This window comes from Bos grunniens, chromosome 1 (assembly GCF_055505025.1).
Source record: "Bos grunniens cultivar Pamir isolate PY7600 chromosome 1, Bosgru_T2T1.0, whole genome shotgun sequence".
NCBI classification, from domain to species: Eukaryota; Metazoa; Chordata; class Mammalia; order Artiodactyla; family Bovidae; genus Bos; species Bos grunniens.
The window spans coordinates 32,483,670-32,508,577 of NC_141165.1; the positions used below are offsets into that span (position 1 = coordinate 32,483,670).

The window sequence follows — 24,908 nt, forward strand, 5'->3', positions numbered from 1 at the left end:
TTAAGACGTTAGAACTAGATACTGAAGTATAGTAATGTGGGGTCTCCTGGGGTGGGACTGAATGTTTCCACAAAGCTCACAACCCCTAAAAGCATCCCTGCCTCAGGCCTAGAGCCCATGTGCATATCAGTACTGCTGAGACTCAGAATACAGTGAGATTTCAGAAAAAAGCAAAATTTTTCAAGAAAATTATTTTCAAGAAAAATATCAAAAATAAAGTAAAAATAAAATGTTAATAAAATATGACCTGTTTATTGCTCTTTAAGTTGAGGTGAATATATGTTATGAAGTGAACAAGATGATCCACTTAAGTGTGCAAAAAACTTTTTGTATTTTTTCTCATCCTTTAAAAAATTCTAGTTTGATACTCTTTTCTCATAGCAGTATTACCTGAGCTTCCTAGGTGGCGCTAATGGTGAAGAATCTGACTGTAATGCAGGAGATGGGGTTCAGTCCCTGAGTTGGGAAGATTGCCTGGAGAAGGGAATGGCTACCCACTCCAGTATGCTTGCCTGGAGAATTCCACAGACAGAGGAGCCTGGTGGGCTACAGACCATGTGGTCATAAAGAGTCAGACATGACTGAGTGACTAACACTTTCACTTTATAATATATACAATACATTGTACAATAGCACTTGCAAGTCATTTATAAATAAATGGGCAAATATAAGGTCCACATACTCAATAGTTTAACTGATGCATGTATCAAACTTTGGAAATCAGTGTTTTAAATTACTTGGCAAGTACCTGATGCTCAATAATAACAAGTAATATTTACTATTAATGCTAAAGCTCATTAGCTGGTTATATGAATTATTTCATTTAGTTCTCATAATAACTTTTTGAGGTTGGTACTAGTATTGCCTCATTTGACAAAACAAAGGCATCAAGGATTAAGTCAGATGCTGAAGATCACCCAGCAGGTTAAAGGTAGACCAGAGGTTTAAACCCAAGGATTTTGATTGCAGAATGGGGCTCTTAACATATTATGCTGTCTCACACATGCCAGTTCCTATCATGTATGTGTTGATATTTAAAAGAATAATATTTTGGGGTTTTTTGGAAAGGTCTCTTATGAGGAATACTTTGTTCTGAGATAACACACAATAAATATAAAACATTAGTAAATACAGAAAATATTATCAAATAACAAGTTCTAAGTCTGTTTTTAAAGATTGCCTCTCACGGAACATGTTTCACCCTGATCTTGAACTGAATAGGACAGGGAAATAGAATAGCTTTAGAGCCCCCAGTCACCCACAACTCCCTAAAATAGCTTTGGAAACCTATCCTTTGAATAGGTAGCCATTCCCTTCTTCAGGGGATCCTCCTGACCCAGGGATTGAATCTGGTCTCCTGCACGACTGGCAGATTCTTTACCATCTGAGCTACCAGGGAACTTTGATATCTAAGTGGATGGCTACTCAACATCCCAAAATGCTAGTCCATGTTGCAGTCTGCCATGCTGGCTCCTGTAGTTCCTAAAAAGTGTCTGTGATGCCACTAAGGCCTTTCTGGAACTAGGCAAATGGATGACCTGAGATGGTCCAAAACCAGGCATCAGTCGGGAGGAAGGCGTGATTGGGAGATGGGTGGGCATATCAGCTGTTTCTCCCCACGGTGGTCAGGGGTACTTTCTTGGGCTCAAAGTCCAGAACCTGAGACGCGTTCCCTTTACTCCATAGCCACTCTCCTCTTATCCAGTTTTGTCACATTAGGAAGTACACCAAGGCCAGTGTTCATCCTGCTCATACACTTTCACATGACTCCTTTTCTTTGCCATCCAAGAGTGAGTGTGAGAGACATCAGTACAATCTGTGCTCTAATCACATGACATCCAAGAGATCGTTGCCACCAGCAGCTTCTACATTATTTTGAATAGCTAGGTTTTTTGTTAAGAAATAAAACTAGACATCTGGTTGGAATTCAATCCTGCTACAAATAAATGTTCCAGTAGTCAGCTTCCTTAGAACACTGAGTGATGATGTGTGATGAACTGTGAAGAAGATAGGAAGTCAGAAGGATTTTTGAGTGCTGCGTCCATACCACTGTGTGAAAAAGCCAAGCTGCATTCCAGGTGGCAAGGACTTAACCCAAACTGTCTAACAGAGCTGTCTAGGGTTATTCTTGGGCTTCCCTGGTGGCTCAGTGGTAAAGAACCCACCTGCTAATGCAGGAGACATGGGTTCAATTACTGGGTCAGGAAGATACCCTGGAGAAGGAAATGGCAACCCACTCAAGTATTCTTGCTTAGGAAATCCCATGGACAGAGAAGCCTGGGGGGCTACAGTCCATGAGGTCACAAAAGAGTCAGACTCAACTTAGCAACTAAACAACAACAAGGGTAATTACTAATTTCGCATTTGGAGTGCTCCAAGTTACAACTAAACTGTCACAAAACAACTTCATATCTGGACTATGCATTCTAAAGACAAGACTGCAAAAGTGGCCTGGATGTTAGGTCAAGACTGCCAGCCTTTGGGGCATGACGTTCCTATTATTTCTGCATTTTCTGTATTTTCACTGCCCATTCCAAGCTGACATCTCTCTACTTCCCCTCCACCTTTCTCAATCACAATGAATATAATTTTTCCAGAACTTCTATTATAGACAAAATGATCTTGGATATTCATGAAAATACAGCAAAGAACTGGCAAAGGGAAAAACTGACCTCAAGAAAGTAAAGACATCTTCTATTATTTAGTTTGGTTCTCTTCTTCCTGATCTCTGTGTGGCTTACTCCCAAATTCATTCATTCATTCATTACTCATAATTTAGGCTCCAAATTCACCTTTTCAATGAGGGCTTCCCTGCAAAGCATATCTAAATACACTTCTCTTGACATCTTCTCATGTTGTTAACCTGGCTTCATAGCACATGTCTTCTCCTGACATTAGATTATAAATACTTACACTGAACTGTACCTTTTCTAGCTCCCCCTTAGGATGTGAGCACCATGAGAGTGAGGGCTTTGTTTTGTTCACTATTGTATCTGCATCACTTAAAACGAGTACTTAGCATATGAATAGTGTCCAATAAATAGTTGTTGAATGACTAAATGAATACAGAAAATTTATGTTGTTCAATGACTAAATTAAAACCAAATGGAACTAATCATCAGGGAAATGCAAGTCAGAAGCACAAAGAAATAGGAGATATCATCTTCCACTTGTTAAAATGCCTATCATAGAAAAGACAAGAGGTAACAAGTGTTATCTTTCTATTCCACAGGATGTGGAATAGAAAAAGGAACACTTGCACACTGTTTATGGGAAAGTAAATTGGTGCAGCCAGCAAGGAAAACAGTATGGCGGTTTCTCAAAAAAATGAAAAATAGGACTACATTATGATCCGGAAATCCCACTTCTGAGAATATATCCCCCCAAATTGAAATTACAATCTTGTAGAGATAGCTGCACTCCTATGTTCACTGTCTCATTATTTACAATAACCAAGACATGGAAATAACCTAAGTGTCCATTGATGGATAATTGGATTAACACGCAATAGAATTATTTGGCCATGCAAAAGCAGGAAACTCCACTGTGTGCAACAACACGGATGGAACTTGAAAACATTATGCTAAGTGAAATAAGATAGAGAAAGGCAAAACTATATCATCTCACTTATTTGGAGTCTAAAAAGAACTATAGAAACAGAGAACAGATTGACTGTTGCCAGAGGTGAGAGAAGAGGGATGGAAAAAAGGTTGAAGGTCGTCAAAAGATACAAATTCCCAGTTATAAAATAAATAAATCCTGAGGACATAAGTACAGCATGGTGACTATAGTTAATAACATTGCATTGTATATTCAAAAGTTGCTAAGAACTTGAAAGTTCTCAAGACAAAAAATTTGTAACTACATGAATTGATGAAGGTTAACTAACCTTATGTGATAATCATTTTGCCTTTGACACATACATAGATATATATGCATGCGTGCATGCTAAGTCCCTCCAGTTGTGTCCAAATCTTTGTGACCCTGTGGACTGTAACCCACCAGGCTCCTCTGTGTATGGCATTTCCCAGCCAAGAATATTGGAGTGGGTTGCCGTTTCCTTCTCCAGGGGATTGAACTCCTATCTCCTAGATCTCCTGCATTGGCAGATGAGTTCTTTACCACTAGCACCACCTTGGAAGCCCTATAGATAGATATCTATGTAGCTATATAAAATCATTATGTTGTACAGCTTAAACTAACATAATATGTTAATTTATCTCAATAGAACTGGAAAAAGTTTAACGGAATACTGAGTCTTGAGACATTTCTGAAATCATGTATCAGGCCAAAATTCTACAAAGAAAGTTGAGCAAAGGTGGAAGAAAATAGATAAGATGAATTAAAAATGTTAGGTTTCTTTGTTAACAATAAATCTCTTAAGGAAGGTTTACGATAAAAGTATCTAAGTCTATCCAAAGAGACTCATCCCATGCACTGCTAAACTTGAGATTCCCTGCGACCACCTCATGTGTAAGAATCGAGACTGGTCTTGATAGAGAAACATACATCATGAATCCCTGATCTCTACAGAGTGGAGAAATAATTGATAGTATTCTATAAGGGTTTCTCCAAACCCCAAGTGCTGATTTATCGTGACACTTGCTTCTCTCATTGTGGCTAGAACAGTTTTAGACATTCCTTTCCTGTCTTTACTTTATCCTCCCCCAAAGTGTCCCAGCACTAAGTGCACATATTCATCTCATGGTCTAATAACTCTTTCTGATCAAGCTGTCCCTGTTAGCAGAAGAGTTTTGCCTTCTGGACTCTGCAGCCAGAATAATCAAGTAAAAAGAAAGACTGGAAAGAACAAAAGTAGTTTACAAATAAATATGTGAGAATTAAGACTCTGAACCACAAACAGTCAAAATCATCTTCAGAAAAATTTGGACAGTGAGAAAATATCAGACACTGATATTTTAATACTGCACATACAAAGTTATTTTTTTAAAGTCATATAATTACTGTTGCTGTAAGGACTTCCTTCAGTTCAGTTCAGTTCAGTTCAGTCGCTCAGTCGTGTCAGACTCTTCGAGACCCCATGAATCGCAGCATGCCAGGCCTCCCTGTCCATCACCAACTCCCAGAGTTCACTCAGACTCACGTCAATATCTCAAAAATACACAGTACTATGAACACAATTGATAATAGCTTCAGTGTTACCTATTTCCCTGATAATTCTCTTCATTGAAACAGTAGACAAGACAGATTGCTTGGAAGTTTAACTTGCCCTAAAATAACTTTCGTTACCAAATGATAGTGTCATTTGTCACACAGGAAGTGAAGGTTTGGCAAACTTTTCACTCGGGTTTCCTTTGACTTTTCACACTACAGTCAACTGATTTATAAATTATAGGAAGTATAAATTTAACTGTGCTGACAACTTTTTGAAAATCTACTAGGTCTGCAAGACTTTTCTAGCCAAATGGTCTGCTGACCTTTCCAATTCAATGTAGAAAAACATAATGTGTTAAATCAATGAAAAATAAATAAATAAGATTAACTCATTCATTCATCATAGTTTTAAACTATATGTGTGATTTTTCACTATAAAACAGCTCCTTCCTTTAACTTCTAAGGTACCCACTTCTGTCCTGCCACTTTCTATGAACCCACAAGACACAACAGCAGAATTAGCTCTTCATCCTTCCTCCTCGTGCCCAACCGATCTAAACTTTACAGTGTCTTCCTTCCTTGTTTCTCTTCTATCTGCCCCTTGGTTACCATTCAACCTTAAAACTTAGCTGTCCCTCTGCTTTCACTCTCTACCTTGTACACAGCAGCCTATTTCTTTGCTTTTGTCAACACTGCACTCTTCCACTGACTACAAATACAGTGGGCATTACTCAGCCTGGAATTCAAGGGATTCTGTAGCCAGACTCTGCCCTTATCCCACCCTATGTTTCCTTGATCTTCCATACTTCAACAACTTAGAAGTGACTTTTTTTCTCGGAGTAGTCTCTACCCCTTTTCCTACCCATGCTTGGAATGACTCTCCAACCTCCAAACACTACATACATCACTACCAGAGTCAATCTTTCCACAAAATCATTCCTATCGCCCTTTGTTGTTGTTCAGTCACTCAGTCATATCTGACTCTGTGACACCATGGACTGCAGCACACCAGGCTTCCCTATCCTTCACCATCTCCCAGAGCTCACTTAAACTCATGTCCATTGCATCAGTAATGTCATCCAACCATCTCATCCTCCGTCATCCCCTTCTCTTACTGCCTTCAATCTTTCCCAGCATCAGGGTCTTTTCTAATGAGTTAGCTCTTTGCATCAGGCGGCAAAGTATTGGAGCTTCAGCTTCAGCATCAGTCTTTCCAATGAATATTCAGGGTTAATTTCCTTTAGGATTGACTGGGTTGATCTCCTTGCTGTCCAAGGGACTCTCAAGAGTCTTCTTCAACACCACAGTTCAAAAGTATAAATTCTTCGGTGCTTAGCCTATCACCCTAACAAGAAATAACGTCACCCCCTCTGAACGTCTATGGTATTTGACCCACTGCTTTGATAGCTGTCTTGTGGTATATGTATTCACTTATTCATATGCTGCATTTCCCCCAGATTTACTAATAAACTCCTTGAGATCATTCCTATTTAGAATCAAAACTGATGGAAATTAGTTCATTTGTTTTGAAGGAATGAAAGACAGATCTTTTTTCAAAAACAAGTTTTAACTTCCTATTGATGTTAAATTCAGAAAATACTTAGTAGACATTTTTGTATTCCTAAATATTTTGTAACAAATTAATGTCTGTAAAGATATTATATAATAGAATATAGGCCCCACTCAATTAAAATTACTAAAGGATATAGTGGATCCACAGAACAATTTGACAAACAGTTCTGGAAATGTCAACTGAATAGATATAAATCAACATAATTCTAGTTTTAGTCTCTCAGAAGATTGTTTTGAGATCATCAGCTGCTCGTAATATATAGAAAAATACTGTTTTCACACATCTTTAAGTGAAAATATTTTTTCTTCTCTACACTTTTATCTGTATTGAGCATGAACAAAAGAAGCTTGGCATACGGTAATTCTTAAAAATTTTATATGTTTACAATGTGGTATGAAAGCACAGTACACTGCTGCTTATATAGATGCCAACAGCTCTCCTATTTTCCAGTTTTATACCATATTATTGGAAGAAACCCAGGGAGCCATCAAGCCCAGTGCTGTTTCCAAGCACGTCAAGGCCTAACCATCCCAGAAATACATGTGCTTTTATTGGTATTCCAAGAGATGATTATATAGCTCAAGAATTTATTCCAGCCTCTTCAAATCCTGAAGTCAGAAATTTCATCCAAGCCCCTAAACTGCATCTTGAGAGTAAAACTTACTTCCTCATCCTGTAACTTTTAGAGACAAAGGCCAAGTACTCCCTTTAATCTGCACCACAAAGAAAAGGACCCAGTGCAGCCACACCAGTGGCTTCCGTGACACCCTTGTGCTAGGCCTGTTTCTGCAATTCTGTAAATCTTCCCTTTCTAGTACTGGTCCTCATCTCCCCCCACACATCTCAGTGTCAGATTGTTCAGGCCTCAGCCCTTCTCTGTCCACAAGGCCACTCTGGAGCCTGTCCAGTGGTATGCAATTTGATAAACTACTCAGTACTCAGAGTAAAGTGCTATGGGCCTCAGTTCTACCTCTGACCAGTAATAGAATTACTGGGACCCTGGGCCCACCATGTAATTTCTCTGTATGTGAATTTATATCTATATGAACACAACTCAGTTAAGTTCAGTCGCTCAGTCAGACACGACTCTTTGTGACCCCATGAATTGCAGCACGCCAGGCCTCCCTGTCCATCACCAACTCCTGGAGTCCACTCAAACTCATGTCCATCGAGTCGGTGACACCATCCAGCCATCTCATCCTCTGTTGTCCCCTTCTCCTCCTGCCCCCAATCCCTCCCAGCATCAGAGTCTTTTCCAATTAGTCAACTCTTCGCATGAGGTGGCCAAAGTATTGGAGTTTCAGCTTTAGCATCAGTCTTTTCAAAGAACACCCAGGACTGATCTCCTTTAGAATGGACTGGTTGGATCTCCTTGCAGTCCAAGGGACTCTCAAGAGTCTTCTCCAACACCATAGTTCAAAAGCATCAATTCTTCAGCGCTCAGCTTTCTTCACAGTCCAACTCTCACATCCATACATGACCACTGGAAAAACCATAGCCTTGACCAGATGGACCTTTGTTGGCAAAGTAATGTCTCTGCTTTTGAATATGCTATCTAGGTTGGTCATAACTTTCCTTCCAAGGAGTAAGCGTCTTTTAATTTCATGGCTGCAATGAACACAACTAAGATTATATAATATCTTAGTCTCTTCAACCACTAAGTGTCTAGGACATTCTCCTACCAACTCCAAGATAATATCTTTCAATTTTTCCAGCTGTATATACTCTACCTGGAGAAGGCAATGGCACCCCACTCTAGTACTCTTGCCTGGAAAATCCTATGGACGGAGGAGCCTGGTAGGCTGCAGTCTATGGGGTCGCTAAGAGTTGGATACGACTGAGCGACTTCACTTTCACTTTTCACTTTCATGCATTGGAGAAGGAAATGGCAACCCACTCCAGTGTTGTTGCCTGGAGAATCCCAGGGACGGGGGAGCCTGGTGGGCTGCCGTGTATGGGGTCGCACAGAGTCGGATATGACTGAAGTGACTTAGCAGCAGCATATACTCTACCAAGCACTCAGATTCCTCCGTTCATTCATTCATTCATTCACAAACTATTTATTTAGCAGCAGTATGCACTGGGCTTTATGGTAGGCTTTGGGGACACATTGGTCAATAAAAAAAGGCATGGACCCTGCTTTGTGAAGTATACCATCTAGTGGACATCAGATGATGTAAGAATTATAATTAATAAGCAAGAAAATACATGTAAAATTTCAGATGGTGCTAAAAGTACTTTGAAACAAGAGAGAGGGCAAAAGAGAGAGAGGGGATGCAATGTGAGAAAATCACAGGACAAGCCCTCTCTGAAGAGATGGTATTTCAAGATTCCAGGAATAGGAAGTATTCCTGTCATTGCTCTGACATCCAAAGAGCAGAAATATGACCAATTTAAACAACATATGCTAAGAACAACATGTGTAGAGGTCCTGAAGTGAGAAAAGTGCTTTGTGTGTAAAGCGGGCTGTTAGATCTGCAGCAGTAGAAGTGAGAAGAAGCAGAAACACGGCATTTATTTCCTCACTATATTCACCCAAACATAACATAGGACCTAAATAAGTGGCTCCAGAACTTGCCTGTGCGTTAGACTCATCTGGCGATCTTCCAAAATTTCCAGCGCTCAGGTTACACCCCAAACCAGTAAAATCGCCAACCCAGGGACAGAATACAAGCGTCAGAATTTTTTGAAGCTTCAAGTGATTCCAAATTTCAGACAAATTTGAAAATCACCGAGTAAAGCACTAAATCAATTTTAGTGCTCAAGTTCGTTTACTCATCTATTAAATGACGGAGTTCAACATCATGAAATCAGGTCTTTTTCTTGCTCTGAATTAGATGATCTCTCTCTAATTGCAGATCCACAGGTCATTTTCACCCATCCTTTTCCACAAATCTTTCTCTCCCTTCCCACTATCCTGGGACCCTCATATTCTCCCAGCCAGGCTTGAAACCCTGGAACCTTAGATTCTTCTCTTCACACTCTTCCTATAAATCAAGCAGATTCTATTGACCCAAAGAATCCACGAGGCCCTCTTCCCTTCTACCTAGTTAACCACTTCGTGCAGCCTCATCCTCCAATCCTGCCCAGATCTTTCTGAACTCAATCCTGCTGCCTATCCAAGGCACACCCACCTTTGAAAGCCCTCAAGGCACACCACTTTGAAAGTGCCACCTCCTCCAGGAAGCCTCCCTAACAAGCTCAAATATCTATGACAACTAATCTGTAAAGTTTTAAGAAAACTCACAGTCTATATAATTTAGAACTGAATCATATGCTAACATATATTATATGTTGGTCTTATCTCCCCCAAAGATATTAAATAAATGAGGAAAAAAACATATATTCCATTCATCCCTGGAATACATTAAGCATTCCAATATTATCTAGAAGTAGCAATGGTAGCACTTAAGTGGTCTTAAAAGTCATGCAGTGGCGATGGTATCGGCGGTGGTATTAGAAGTGGCAGTGGAAACAGTAACAAGGAGTGAGGGCCATGCAGTATAAAAGGCCTATGGCAGTCAGGCACTTTCTATACATCATCTCACTTAAACATTGAAACAACCTACAAAACCGTTCTAATCTACCCACCTTACAAATAAGAAAGTTGGAGCTTAGGAAGTTCAAAGAACTTACTAAAGATAGATGACAGGTCTTTCTGGTTCTGAATTTCTTCCCCATTATTCCATGTTAACAACCTCTGTAACTCCATGTTAAACCTTTCAAAAACTGGACTCATTTTGGAATTCTTTTGCATCTGACATAGACTGAGCAATTGCTTGATTCATATGAATAACTGCATGCAGTGGAGAATTCTCAGTAAGGAAGACAGACTATGAGCATTTCATTTTCACAGACTAAGTAGGGTCCCCCAACATTAGCACATAAGCAACAAATGTATGTTAAAATATACTCTGGTTATTTATTAAAAACATCATTTCTACTTAAAGTTGTCTAATAAGGTAAGTGTATCAGTAGATGCTCCTTGTTCCACCAGCAAGGGACTTGTTGGGGATTTACCCTGGGTACTGAGCTGCCCCATGGCCAGCCTGGAATGCCCAGAGGAACAAATGCTAATTGTGATTCAATAAGTCACATGCTTTAGAAGTTAGTCTATAAAATACTTGAACCATTCAAAGTCAGTTCAACATTTCATGTGAGAACTCAAAATCCAACCAAGAGGAAAAACCAAGAAGGCTCCATATTTTTCTCCATCTCTTGCCTTAATTTTGTAAAAGCAAACACTGTAATTGGCTGTTGATAAAAATCAATATGTCAGTAACACCCTAACAGAATTTCTGAACAGGTGCTCGTTGGCAGTCCTGTTATAAAACAAATTGCTATAATGACAGAGATAATTATCAGCACCTTTTTGGGGGATGGGACTCAAACCTGTTTGAAGAAGTAGTGCTGCTTAGAAATGCAGATAAAAACCAGATAAGAGAGTGAGAAGGGAAATAAGTTAAATTCTGGTACTAAGAAAATTAAAACAGACAAGGCTGTTTAAATCCTATGCTGCTAACAAGGTCACTTTAAAAAATTATTTATTTCAAGATAGATTATTTTCCACAGAAGAGATCACTCAAGAAAGTCAAAGATCTAGAAGTTGCTCCTGTTTACTTCAGAAACATTATTTAATTTTCTTTCTTGTGCTTCGCTTCACTTCCCTAAGCATGATTTAGGTTAGTATTATAATCAGTTTGACTTTCCAGAGCCCTTCCATGTGCTAGGAGGAAGTTAATCTAGAAATTTGCTAGTTGGGAGATAGTGTGAAAAAAATACTAAAAATTACTCCTCTTGAATGAGGAAAAATGGCAGGTCATGTATCTCCCCTCCCGCTCCAGATCTCTCAAAATGGAGAGGGGAAAAAAAGTGTATTTTAAAAGAAAATTAAATCTGTATGGAATAAAAGTGATAAAATGCACTTCCATAATTTCAAGGAAGTGCTCAGCTTTGACAAAAGGAGCTAGAATAAGTCATGCGAGATCCTGATTCTTAGCATGCACTTGTGTTATTAAACACAAATTCACTTATTACAAAGACTGAGCCACACTCAAGGCAGCAGAAAGGTCACCTCACTTGTTTTCTAACCCAGAGTCCTGAGAGCAAAAGAAATTTTCTCTTCCAAAATAACCGAAGCGGTTAACACATTTGCAATAATAAAACCATTTTTAGAAGGTGAATAACTTCACGATTTTTCTTTTTTCAATCTAAGATTCTCTAACTAGACAGATGGAGTCAAGATCTTTTGAGAGCGACTGTGTGTCAGTGCATTTATAAACAGCCAAGGGGCCAGTGTTTTATGTTGGCAGCTAAAAGTCAGATTCTAGATCAAGGTTTGCAAGTGCAAATGTCTTTGTTCTCCTTCATTTTCCCTTTGGCTTAAGGGAGATTTAAACTTCGTAGCCAGCTGGTAACATATACAACAATCACAATATATATATGCAGTGACACTTAAAACACACGTGTGAAAACTTGAATCAAGTATCATTAAAGGTAGAGTCAGCTGAATTATTATTGTTATCTTTTTCCCTAATATAACTGTGGTTTGCAAAACAGTTATAATAAGAAGCACTCTTTCTCAACTTCTAGAAGAAACATACAGACAACCGAGCTTACAATAAGAGCATATCAAGACATTAACCACTTAGTAAATGAAATTGCCCCATGAGTATGGTGTTTAAGGGGGCATATGTATGTGTGTGAATGCACTCTCTATGGTGGCTTATATATGACACAATTATTTACACTGGGAAGCAAAAATATGTGACCAGATAGAAAGGGTCCTTACCTTTTCAAGTATAGCATTGCCTTGGTGAGGATTGATGTTGTGTTGGCTTATTTCTCTCTTGTATTTATATTCATAAACTTGATCAGTGATATTAATCAGAAGAGTTGATGGGCTGAAGACCAGTTTTCCACAATCATATACAGTTCCACTTTCAATATCAGTTGGTGCTGTAGCATATCGTAAAATTAATCCCATTACGAGGCCTAAAATAAAGAATAAATAACTGTACTGGAGAACATAATCTAAAATGTTTATTACTCCATGTTTTCAAATATATGATTTGGAAGGATCATTACCTGGCTTAGAAAATTGTTTACCCTTCCACTGGCACCAATCCACTAGATTTTTGTTGTTCAGTCACTAAGTCATGTCTGACTCTTTGTGAGTCGATAAGATTGTATTCTTACAGTATTTGCAGTGGACACTTAGTACCTCTCCTTTTTTCCTTCCTAATGGACCCACAGATTTTGGAGAGAAGAGCTACCCACCTCTTTTTTTTCCATCCAATTGCTTCAAGAAAACCTTGGCTCTGTGACAGATACTGAGTAATCTCATCAGTCAGGAGATGGAATTCCCCTGGAGAAAGTTTCTGGTCCACAGATGAGCACATATCTGAGAGAGCCCCATCAGCCTAGTAGGCAGCACTTATGTACTACGGTTAGGGGACAAGTCTTCTTATTCTCTCTCGCCCTCAGGACATGATCAAGGCAATACATTTCTCCACATTTTGCTGGCAGGTATCTTGTCACCTTAAGGGGATACAGTCCATGGACAGAGTCAGAACACTCAGGATGGTGGGACTGAGATATAGACAGAATCTAGGTCCTGAATAACTTCACTGAGCCCTGGATCAACCTATCCCAGAGCCTAATCTGAGTGTGTGTTCAGGCGCTCAGTCATGTCCAACTCTTTGCGACCCCATGGACTGTAGCTCACCACATTCCTCTGTTCATGGGATTTTCCAGGCAAGGATACTAGAGTTGGTTGCCATTTCCTACTCCAGGGGATCTTTCCCACCCAGGGATTGAACCCGTGTCTCTTGCATTGGCTGGAGGATTCCTTACCCTTGTGCCACTTGGGAAGCCCTACCCTAACTCTAGACTTCTTATTATGTGACATAACACATTTCCTAATTTTTTTCAAACTATTTAAAATCAAGTTTATCCTTACCTGCATCCAAACACATTTTAATGACACAATATTCCTTTAGCAAAGTGTCGGACTCAAGTGACAATCTTTGGCTTTTAAGTTTATAAACTGTTTGGATGCTCATGGTAATCTGATAAATGTGAATTCTCTTAATATTATGGATTTATTAACAAAAAAAGCAAAGAAACTTTAGAATTGTACACATTCCTCAGTTTAAAATTAGAACTGATGTATTTGTTTTAGGATAAATCCACAGTTTACTCTTTAAAAAAAATCAAATGCTGGGGGTTTTGCCATTCTTCTCTGAATCAAGTCATCTAATTGCCTTTCATTTATTTAATAACACATTAAATAAATGAATGTGGATATTTGGGTGCATATTTTGTGCCAGACATTTATAGATTTAAAATAAAGATACAGTTCCCAGTCCTACAGGAGCTGAAGTTTGTGAAATGAAGATCCATAAGCAAACAATTATAATACAACATGACATGCGCTATGACAGCTGGTAAGGATTCTGTGCTATATGAGTACAGAGAGGAGACACTCCAAAGCCCTTTGAATGCTGCAAAGCTTTAGATGAATCTTAAAAGGTCACATAAGATTTGTCCAGATGAGCTGAATCAGGGAATGAGTTGGGATCCAGGCTGCACATGTTGGTAGCAGCACGTGAGTAACAGCAGAGACAACTAAATGTTCCCCAGGATTTTGATTCACCAGCACGTGGAATAGTTGTCAGGGAGTGGCTGCTCACCCAGAGACTGTGTTTCTGGCTGTCTCGAGTTTGGATGGGTTCTCACCGATGGATTATAAGAAAAAGTGATGTGTGCCACAGAAGTGTTGAAGAAGTAGGTGTGCTTTCTCCCTTCTCTTTCGCCATCTATCAGATGGACATGGAGGGGGGAAAACAGTACTGTAGGTAGACAGAGTCACGACACTGAAGAAGCCTGAGTCCCTGAGACACCAGGTGGGGGAAAGCCATCCACAAACCAGGAAAACCTGCACTGGACCATTATGTGAGTGAAAGGTGAACTTCTCTTGTGCACTCACTGAAATGTGAGTGCTTCTGTGTTAACGATCACTAGGACAACCTAACATTATACCATATAAATACAAAGGAACTTGAGAAATCTGATGGATTTAGGAAATCAGCAGTGGATTGTAAGAAGAGAGTAAGTGGAAGAGAGGGAGAGAGAGAGAAAGAGAGAGAAACTAGACTACAGGGGCCAGGTTATAAAGAGGCTCCTCTGTCCTGCTAAGGAGTTCTTACTTCTAACCCAGTGGTAATATGAAAGTGTTGTAAAATTTTAGGCAGGACAGTAAAAGTCACATTTTCATGTAAGAGCCATCACTCTGGCAATAAAGCAGAAAACTTGAGTGAGAGGTGAGAATGAAAGCAGATTTCTGTCAAGAATATTTTTATCTTACTTATTCCTGCTTCGCTATTTGGTCCACTCCCCCATAATAGTGAGAAATATTTAATGCTAACTTATGTCAGAAAGAAAAGAATAAGTGATGGGTTTGTAACCACCATGAGCACTTGATCTATCACAGAGCAGTGAGCAGCCCTCCACGTGCAGCGTCAAATGACTGTAATAAAACTAGTCGGGAAAGAGGAGGGAAGACACACCATATACGCTGCGCATGGCTTAGGATGCCTGTGTGAGAACATCACTTTTCCAACACTCTAGTGAAATCTCAGGGAGAATTTATTCTCTAAGTGTCACTTGGCAAGTACCATGATACTATGACCTCTTAAGCTTTCTGCTTAGTGGAAAATACAGAAGAGAAGCAAGGTACTATGTGCACCTGAATAGAGAGAAACTATATTGTTGATAAGGGCTGAAATTCCCAAAGGGTGAGTCGTTTTATTTTTGCAATGTGCTTTCGGTACAATAACAGGGAGTAAACATGAAGTGTCCATCATACTTTCCTAAGCAGGGAAAATGAGAATTTGTCATAAAAACAAGTGAATCAAAACCTAAATGGCCGTGCCTGGCCCTCTGTGCCATCCCTGGGTCCAGCCTTTGAGAAGAGGCAACTGGAGGCACTTAAGAAATCAGCCAATGACTGATCTCATCAGGGGCACTAAGCAGGCCTCTGAAGGCCCCAAGCTCAAAGACTGTGTAACAGCCTTGTCAAACCTTTTTTAAAACTGGACTGCAGCTTAAACCTTTTCCTCCCCAGCCTCCTGTCCTTCCCTCTCTCCACAGGAGTTGGTTGGGGCTGCACCAAGGCCTGACAGCTGGCCCAGCATCCTCAGTCTCCCTCCCCATTTTTCCTCAAAAGAATTTCCCCTAATAAATTTTTTGCACAACTAATCTCTTTCCAGTATCTGCTTCTTGGAAGACTCAAATTAACACACTAGACAAAAGACCCTGGCCCTCCTTTTCCCCTACCCCAAGGGTTGAGAGGAGTCATCTTAGCCTAGGATAAGGATCAGTGGAGGAGCTGCAGCTTCGCTATGAACTTGGTTAACAAACACATCCACCCATCTGTGTGCAGTAGCAGCAACTAGAAACTCCTTAATGTTGGAGGCCAGACTACTTACTCACAGAGCTTCACAATTTTAGCTCTAGCTAAATCACTCACAGCTTTAGCTGTATCTTGACACAAATGTGGAGTCTTGAGTGAACACGCTCCTACCCAGTATTAGAGTAGGTGACAGATAAAGAAGGACTGCTAAGAAGAAAATGCTAATGAAAAGGGATCGTTTTTACACCCCCACAAAGATACAGGATAAAGAAAGTATCAGCCACTTGTATGCAGAAGAAGGAAAGAGGAGACTATCTACCATGATTTATAGACACAAACCAGCAGTCTCTTTGGTAAGTCATGAAGCTGACCCCACCTGCCCAGGGAGAAAAGAAGGCAGCCTCTCCCAGCAAAACAATATCACCAACACATGTACACACAGCCCTGGTCCCAGGTTTATCCTCCAAGTATGACACTTTGCTGAGCTCTGTTACCTGGCCGGCTGGTGGCCTTACCTTCTTCAAGCAGAAACTCTAGTCCAAATGTGTCCCCTGGGTCTACAAGTCTGAGCTTCTGGGTAACTAGAGTGACAGTGGTGGGAAGCTGTTCTCGAGTGAGCCCTGGCATTGCTCCAGCAGCATACAACCCCCAAGTCAGAGCTGGGCAAACAGTCCTCATCCCTAAAGTACTCAAAGTCCAACAAAGAACATCCCAAGTCCCAGCAGGGAGACCTGGGCTCTGATGCGGCCTGTACTAAGTTCCCTAATCTTTGAATACTTACAGTTTGAACCACACCCTTTTGGGTCCAATGTTATATAAAGACATAAATTGTTCAGCATTGCTATGCAGACTTCGGCTTTGTCACCACTAGACAAGGAGATGGTTTAGGGCAGAACCTGTGCTATTTCTCATCTCTATTTTTCCCTCTTGAAATGCCAAACACTTTAGGCAGTTACAGCCCAACTTTCTCCAAGTTCACAAACTCCCTTGGATTCAAGAAGAAAAGGGAGATTTCAAGAAGAAAACTCCTCTGAGTTTATGTAGTCAGTCAGGGACCAGCATTTTAAAATGTCACATGTGAGGAGCATCACCCCAAATGCTGTGATGTTCCCATCCTTACAGAGCTTGCTTGTGGTATAATTCTCACAGCAGATGCCTGACATACAGTGGACATGGTGATGTTTGTGGGAGAAAAGAGGGAAGGACAAAAAAGAGCCTCATGAGCACTCAAAATGAGAAGCATTTAGAAACGTGAGCCTCATCTCTCTGAACTGACTCTCCACTCTTCATATTGAAAATATGAAAAAAAAAAAAAACCAACACCCTGCCTTCTTCCCTCCTTCTGCTTTCATGCTATAGACATGACAGGAATTGTTGTAGGAGTTATAAAAATGAACAAAATATGGCTCTGATCATACAATATTAAAATACTTTAATCTACCTTCTGCCCAGTCCTGTGATCCTAATTTCTGGTAAGAAGAAGGTACAACAGGTGTTTCCTAAGTGTCTTCTTATACTAAGCCTGCATTTCATAACCAGTTCCCCTGCATCTTACTGACAGTCATTCTACATGATGCTGAAATGTCCTCCTAAAAGGGTGTTTTCTAAGAGAAATATGGATGGGGATTTACTTTGACATATAATGGTTATATTTATATATAATAAAATGGATTACAGAATGGTTTTGAAAACATCACATGTTGAAACCTCTTTGGCTATGTTCAGACCAACAGTTGTGTTCACACACTGTCACACACACTGCCACCCGCATGGCACACACAGCAAGCTCCCGTCAGATTCTTATTCTGTAGGGGTGGTACTTCTCTGGAGTAACATAAAGCAACAAGCCCAACTATACACATACATCTGATAATCAGATGACTACACAGGTATATTTCAATGCCACAAGATATTGGAGAGAATTTAGGAGCCTAGACCATTCAGGTATGACCTAAATCAAATCCCTTATGATTATACAGTGGAAGTGAGAAATAGATTTAAGGGACTAGATCTGATAGATAGAGTGCCTGATGAACTACGGACTGAGGTGCATGACTTTGTACAGGAGATAGGGATCAAGATCATCCCCATGGAAAAGAAATGCAAAAAAGCAAAATGGCTGTCTGAGGAGGCCTTACAAATAGCTGTGAAAAGAAGAGAAGTGAAAAGCAAAGGAGAAAGGAAAGATATAAGCATCTGAATGCAGAGTTCCAAAGAATAGCAAGAAGAGATAAGAAAGCCTTCCTCAGTGATCAATGCAAAGAAATAGAGGAAAACAACAGAATGGGAAAGACTAGAGAACTCTTCAAGAAAATTAGAGATACCAAGGGAACATTTCATGCAAAGATGGGCTCAATAAAGGACAGAAATGGTATGGACCTAACAGAAGCAGAAGATATTAAGAAGAGATGGCAAGAATACACAGAAGAACTATACAAAAAAGATCTTCATGACCCAGATAATCACGATGGTGTGATCACTCACCTGGAGCCAGACATCCTGGAATGTGAAGTCAAGTGGGCCTTAGAAAGCATCACTACAAACAAAGCTAGTGGAGGTGATGGAATTCCAGTTGAGCTATTTCAAATCCTGAAAGATGATGCTGTGAAAGTGCTGCACTCAATATGCCAGCAAATTTGGAAAACTCAGCAGTGGCCACAGGACTGGAAAATGTCAGTTTTCATTCCAATCCCAAAGAAAGGCAATGCCAAAGAATGCTCAAACTACCTCACAATTGCACTCATCTCACATACTAGTAAAGTAATGCTCAAAATTCTCCAAGCCAGGCTTCAGCAATATGTGAACCGTGAACTTCCAGATGTTCAAGCTGGTTTTAGAAAAGGCAGAGGAACCAGAGATCAAATTGCCAACTCTGCTGGATCATGGAAAAAGCAAGAGAGTTCCAGAAAAACATCTATTTCTGCTTTATTGACTATGCCAAAGCCTTTGACTGTGTGGATCACAATAAACTGTGGAAAATTCTCAAAGAGATGGGAATATGACCATCTGACATGCCTCTTGAGAAATCTGTATGCAGGTCAGGAAGCAACAGTTAGAACTGGACATGGAACAACAGACTGGTTCCAAATAGGAAAAGGAGTACGTCAAGGCTGTATATTGTCACCCTGCTTATTTAACTTATATGCAGAGTACATCATGAGAAACGCTGGGCTGGAAGAAGCACAAGCTGGAATCAAGATTGCTGGGAGAAATATCAATAACCTCAGATATGCAGATGACACCACCTTTATGGCAGAAAGTGAAGAGGAACTAAAAAGCCTCTTGATGAAGGTGAAAGAGGAGAATGAAAAAATTGGCTTAAAACTCAACATTCAGAAAACAAAGATCATGGCATCTGGGAGATGCCATGGCAAATAGATGGGTAAACAGTGGAAACAGTGTCAGACTTTTTTTGAGGCTCCAAAATCACTGCAGATGGTGACTGCAGCCATGAAATTAAAAGACGCTTACTCCTTGGAAGGAAAGTTATGACCAACCTAGATAGCATATTCAAAAGCAGAGACATTACTTTGCCAACAAAGGTCCGTCTAGTCAAGGCTATGGTTTTTCCAGTGGTCATGTATGGATGTGAGAGTTGGACTGTGAAGAAAGCTGAGTGCCGAAGAATGGATGATTTTGAACTGTGGTGTTGGAGAAGACTCTTGAGAGTCCTTTGGACTGCAAGGAGATCCAACCAGTCCATTCTGAAGGAGATCAGCCCTGGGATTTCTTTGGAAGGAATGATGCTAAAGCTGAAACTCCAGTACTTTGGCCACCTCATGCGAAGAGCTGACTCATTGGAAAAGACTCTGATGCTAGGAGGGACTGGGGTCAGGAGAAGAAGGGGACGACAGAGGATGAGACGGCTGGATGGCATCACTGACTCGATGGACGTGAGTCTGAGTGAACTCTGGGAGTTGGTGATGGACGGGGAGGCCTGGCATGCTGTGATTCATGGGGTTGCAAAGAGTCGGACACAACTGAGGGACTGAACTGAACTGAACTGAAAGAAAATGCAATTAATACATGAAGTCTGAAGAAGAATCAAGTTTTATATTTCTTTCATTCTATGCACTGAGTGGCTTCTAAGAATAATCTAGATAAATGAATTATTGTCCCCTACAAAAAAAGATGAATCCTTAAGGTGTATAATATAATATTTCAACTTGATAAGGGTATCAGATATTGTTGACTGACAACTCATGTCCATCTCCCCTTTATCCCAATAAAACCCTGATTTGTTCAGCTAATCCCACGGCTCCTCTGTCCATGGGATTCTCCAGGCAAGAATACTGGAGTGGGTAGCCATTTCCTTCTCTAGGGGAGCTTCCTGACCCAGGGATTGAACCTGGAGATCGCCTGCATTGCAGCAGGATACTTGTCCATCTGAGCCACTGGTACTAGAAGGCATGTGACTCTATTTCAGTCAGTAAGATGTGAAGGGAAGCTTGCTAGGAGGCTCCCTACAAAAGCTTTGTCATCCTAAGAGAGAGGCAGAAGAGAGATGAGTTGTCTTCTGCCTCAGACTATTATTGGGCCTGGTTAGGACAGTAGAAACTGCCATGTCCACTTCACCCTCACTCTGACATGGAAGTCAGCACCAGGAATAGCAGAGTAAAGGAAAGAGCCGGGGTCCTTGAACACAATAGCAGGCTGCTGAGTCAACCAGCCCTGAAGATTACTCTCCTCTAGGCTTCAGCTATGTGAGATAATAAATGACCACACTGCTTAAGAGTGTTTGAGTCAGGATTTCTGTGACTATACAGCTGAATACATGCTAACAGACATAATTTTTAAGTGAATATAAAAGTCCCCAGGAACCCTAACTCTGCCCCATGAAAGCATTAAGGAAGGCCTTACAGAAAAGGTTCTTAAGGATGCATAGGGTTTGCCAGGTAGAGAAGAGGGTGTGGAGTTTTTTAGGGAGAAGCCCATGGAAATCAATGAGCAGGGTCCTAATCAGGACCCTGGAGCAATTGGGGTGGCCCACTAAGGCACGTGAGGCCAAGGGCCCCAGCACAACTGAGAAACAGAGGTTGTTCAAGAAGGAGAAATGGTTCCCGAGAAGATCCTGAGGAAAGGCAGGGTAACCCGCTTTCGGGGAGGCAGATTTGCTCTGTTTTGGAGCAGAGGAAAGAGCATTTGGAGACAATTATCAGAAGAGAGAAAAGAGAAATGAGATACAGTGGGCAACTGCAGAGAAAGTTACCATCAGAATCAGTGTATATTTATGTGAAAAAGAATCTAGCAAAGGAATTTGAGTAGAGGAATTTCAAGATGACAGGAATAAAATAAAGCCCAAGGAAGAAAGAGTGTTCTTTACCAATCTTAAGACTTTTTACAGCAGGAGACTCTTTAAGGCAGGGAAAGTAAGATGTTATTTTAGTCACTCAGATTAAAACAAATATGTATGAACTAGGGATCCAAATGTGGAGATTCACAAATATTAGACATTACCTGGCATCTCCACAATTTTTAACTGTTTATTTGGTATTTATCCACCTCTACCATCTTATCAAAGTCTTTGTCAGAACACTGATTTAGAGAGATGATGTGGGTTTGAGTTTCAAATGCTAAATGCATTCCCTAACATTTTCCTCTAGCAGTTTAATTTTACACTAAGATTAGTCAGGGATAGGACCAAAAGTAAAAATACACAGCGCATTCTGTTATTTAGGGCTTTTGTTCTCTCTCTGCCCTCCCACCAACCTCCTAAATTCAAAGGACTAAAAGAAAGTGTGGGTGCTGCTAAAAGGGACATAATTTATTGCTTGGTGCTGGCTCATTATCAACTTGTTGAGAAAAAGCATCCCATAGGATTTCAGAACAAGTCTGTCTGGGGCATCTGCCAGCAACAGTATCCCATGATATCCCAAGGTGGGAAAGTGGTCTCCGTGAAGCTGTTCCACCTTGGGATGCCTCATCCATTCAAAGTTCTGTCTCCTCACAGGTTAGAGTCATATGGGAAATGACAGAACCCCAACCATGAGCTCTCCTACCATGGTAGGCTGTTCAACGCACACTTCCTTCCTTGGTGTATATCAAACACACTCATGCACACAACATACACAAACACACACATGCAAGCACACAAACACACAACACACACATTTCACAGCACTCTGGATTCCTAACACAGCACTATAGGTAACTTTTCTCTAGAAACTATCTCAGACACCAGCTTATACAGAGCTAACATGCTTCCATGAAATCAGCTTTGCAAGTTTACAGAAGAAATACGAAAATAGAGATATCAAACTAGATACACACTGACTAAAACAAATTAATTTCTTACTTTATAATGTTTACACAGAAACAGTCTCTTTTTTTTTTTTCTCAGACCACAGGTGGAAATTTCATGAAGTATTATAGATAGTGAAAGAGGAACAGACTCTCCAATACAAGGAGATTGTCTCTCAAACTCCCCTTTTTGTCACAATAGGGTAATGAAGTGAGAAAGAAAAAAATATAAAAGAAAACAAAAGAAACAAAAGTAGGAGTGACATGAAGTAGTTGTACTTTGGCACATCAGAACCCTCTAGAAGGTCTGTTGAAAAACTGCTTTGCTGGATTCTGCCCCAAATTTTTGACCTAATAAGTCTGGGCTGGGGCCCACATATAAGCATTTCGAGTGAGTTTTCAGATAATGCTGATGCTGCTGGTCCTGGGACCCTATTGTGACAAGTACTATCCTGAAGACAACAGTTTCTACCAGTATGATTGACATCACAGTCATAGAACTCTATCAATATCCATGTCACCTCAGGTTCATGCACATAGGTTTCATCAAGCTTGGAGAGTCCAGACGTATAATCAATTTTATCTTCAATCTCTTCCAAAAATTTAACTCAATTAACCTAACATATTATGAAAGCCTACTTTGCCCACTCCACATAAATAAGGCATTTGCAGGATCTTCCCCACCCATTCCAACAACCATAGGCATTTAAAACCAGAATGACTGTGGAATTGCAACACCACCCAACCTGATGCTGGAGCAAGTGTTTCTTGGTCAGCCTTATCACTCTCCCTGGGACATTGCAACCCAGCTACTTGGCATAACACACTTTCACAATGTTGCTCCCACTGTCTTTCCCATGCTAGTGGTAAAGAACCCAACTCCCAATGCAGGAGAAGTAAGAGACATGGGTTAAATCCCCAGGCTGATCCCCTGAAGGAGGGCACGGCAACCCACTCCAGTATTCTTGCCTGGAGAATCCCACAGACAGAGGAGTCTGGTGGGCTACAGTTCATAGGGTGACAAAGAATTGGACATGACTGAAGTGATTTATCATCTGTTTTCCATCCTGGGCTTTTTGCTATGGACAGTATACTGTTTCTGAGGCCTCAAGGTAAAAAAGAAAACTTAATACCTTCCTTCCCCTACTTCTCCCCACTCCTGACTTCATGGGAGAGTTAAATATCAGCAGAAGACTTCGATGAGTAGTCAACTGTGGCCAGAATTTGAGAGCACTAGCTTCCAAAAATGGTGTTCATGCCAATTATTGTGGGAAACCTTGGCCATAGTTGTAAATTTTTTGAGTTTCTGTTTCCTAACATACAAACTGAAGGTCTTCAGGCCTATTTTGGCATGGATACAGTGATGACTAGCAATGAGGTTTAGTATAAAGTTAGATCTCTCATTCTCTGTCTTACTTCTATAAACTTTCTAAGGAACTATCACCTGGCACAGAGTAGACATTTAACTGAATAACAGCAACCTTCCTAGAACTAAATGTGTGATTCAGGAAAAAGAACATGGGTTTTATGGTCCTGGGTTTGAAGTTCAGCCCTGGTGGTTACCAGCAAGTCACAGCATGTCTCTGAATGTTTGTTTCAGCATCTGTAACTTAAAAAAATGATAATATCTTTCCCTGTAACACACACACACACCCATGTTTGTGATACCCTGTGGCCTCATGGAGCCAAACTACCAAGGCTTGAGTCCCAGCTGTGGCATCTAGTAGATGTGTGACATTAGGCAAGTTATTTAATTTGGGGTGCCTCAGTTTCCCCATCTATAAAATGGTGATTGTGAGGGTTAAATGAGTTAATATATATATAAGTACTTATGAGAGCATAGTTCCCACAGCAAATGCCATTTGTGGTAGCTATTATTGTCATTTGTTTTATTGTTTTTTATTATATGTTATTTATTGAAAAAGCAAGAGAGTTCCAGAAAAACATCTATTTCTGCTTTATTGACTATGCCAAAGCCTTTGACTGTGTGGATCACAATAAATTGTGGAAAATTCTGAAAGAGATGGGAATACCAGACCACCTAACCTGCCTCTTCAGAAACCTGTATGCAGGTCAGGAAGCAACAGTTAGAACTGGACATGGAACAACAGACTGGTTCCAAATAGGAAACAGAGTATGCCAAGGCTGTATATTGTCACCCTGCTTATTGAACTTCTATGCAGAGTACATCATGAGAAATGCTGGGCTGAAAGAAGCACAAGCTGGAATCAAGATTGCCGGGAGAAATATCAATAACCTCAGATATGCAGATGACACCACCCTTATGGCAGAAAGTGAAGAGGAACTAAAGCGCCTCTTGATGAAAGTGAAAGAGGAGAGTGAAAAAAGTTGGCTTAAAGCTCAACATTCAGAAAACTAAGATCATGGCATCTGGTACCATCACTTCTTGGCAAATAGATGGGGAAACAGTAGAAACAGTGGCTGACTTTATTTTTCTGGGCTCGAAAATCACTGCAGATGGTGATTGTAGCCATGAAATTAAAAGACGCTTACTCCTTGGAAGGAAAGTTATGACCAACCTAGACACCATATTAAAAAGCAGAG

At 40.4% G+C, this 24,908-nt stretch overlaps 1 protein-coding gene across 4 annotated transcripts in view; it reads right to left on the reverse strand.

The window, feature by feature from the left end:
- The window catches only part of SLC9A9 (solute carrier family 9 member A9), a 660,343-nt gene that overhangs the window by 626,451 nt on the left and 8,984 nt on the right, over positions 1-24,908 (reverse strand). For 3 of the 4 annotated variants that reach the window (XR_015158063.1, XM_086385315.1, XM_086385488.1), the window contains exon 2: positions 12,480-12,682. Coding sequence is in view for 3 of the 4 variants with exons in the window: in XM_086385315.1 (XP_086241441.1) it covers positions 12,480-12,682 (203 nt within the window). In the remaining variant the exon portion in view is untranslated. Of the gene's footprint in view, positions 1-12,479; positions 12,683-12,967; positions 13,229-24,908 lie in introns of those variants that run through there. The other variant, XM_086385409.1, reaches the window with a different exon arrangement.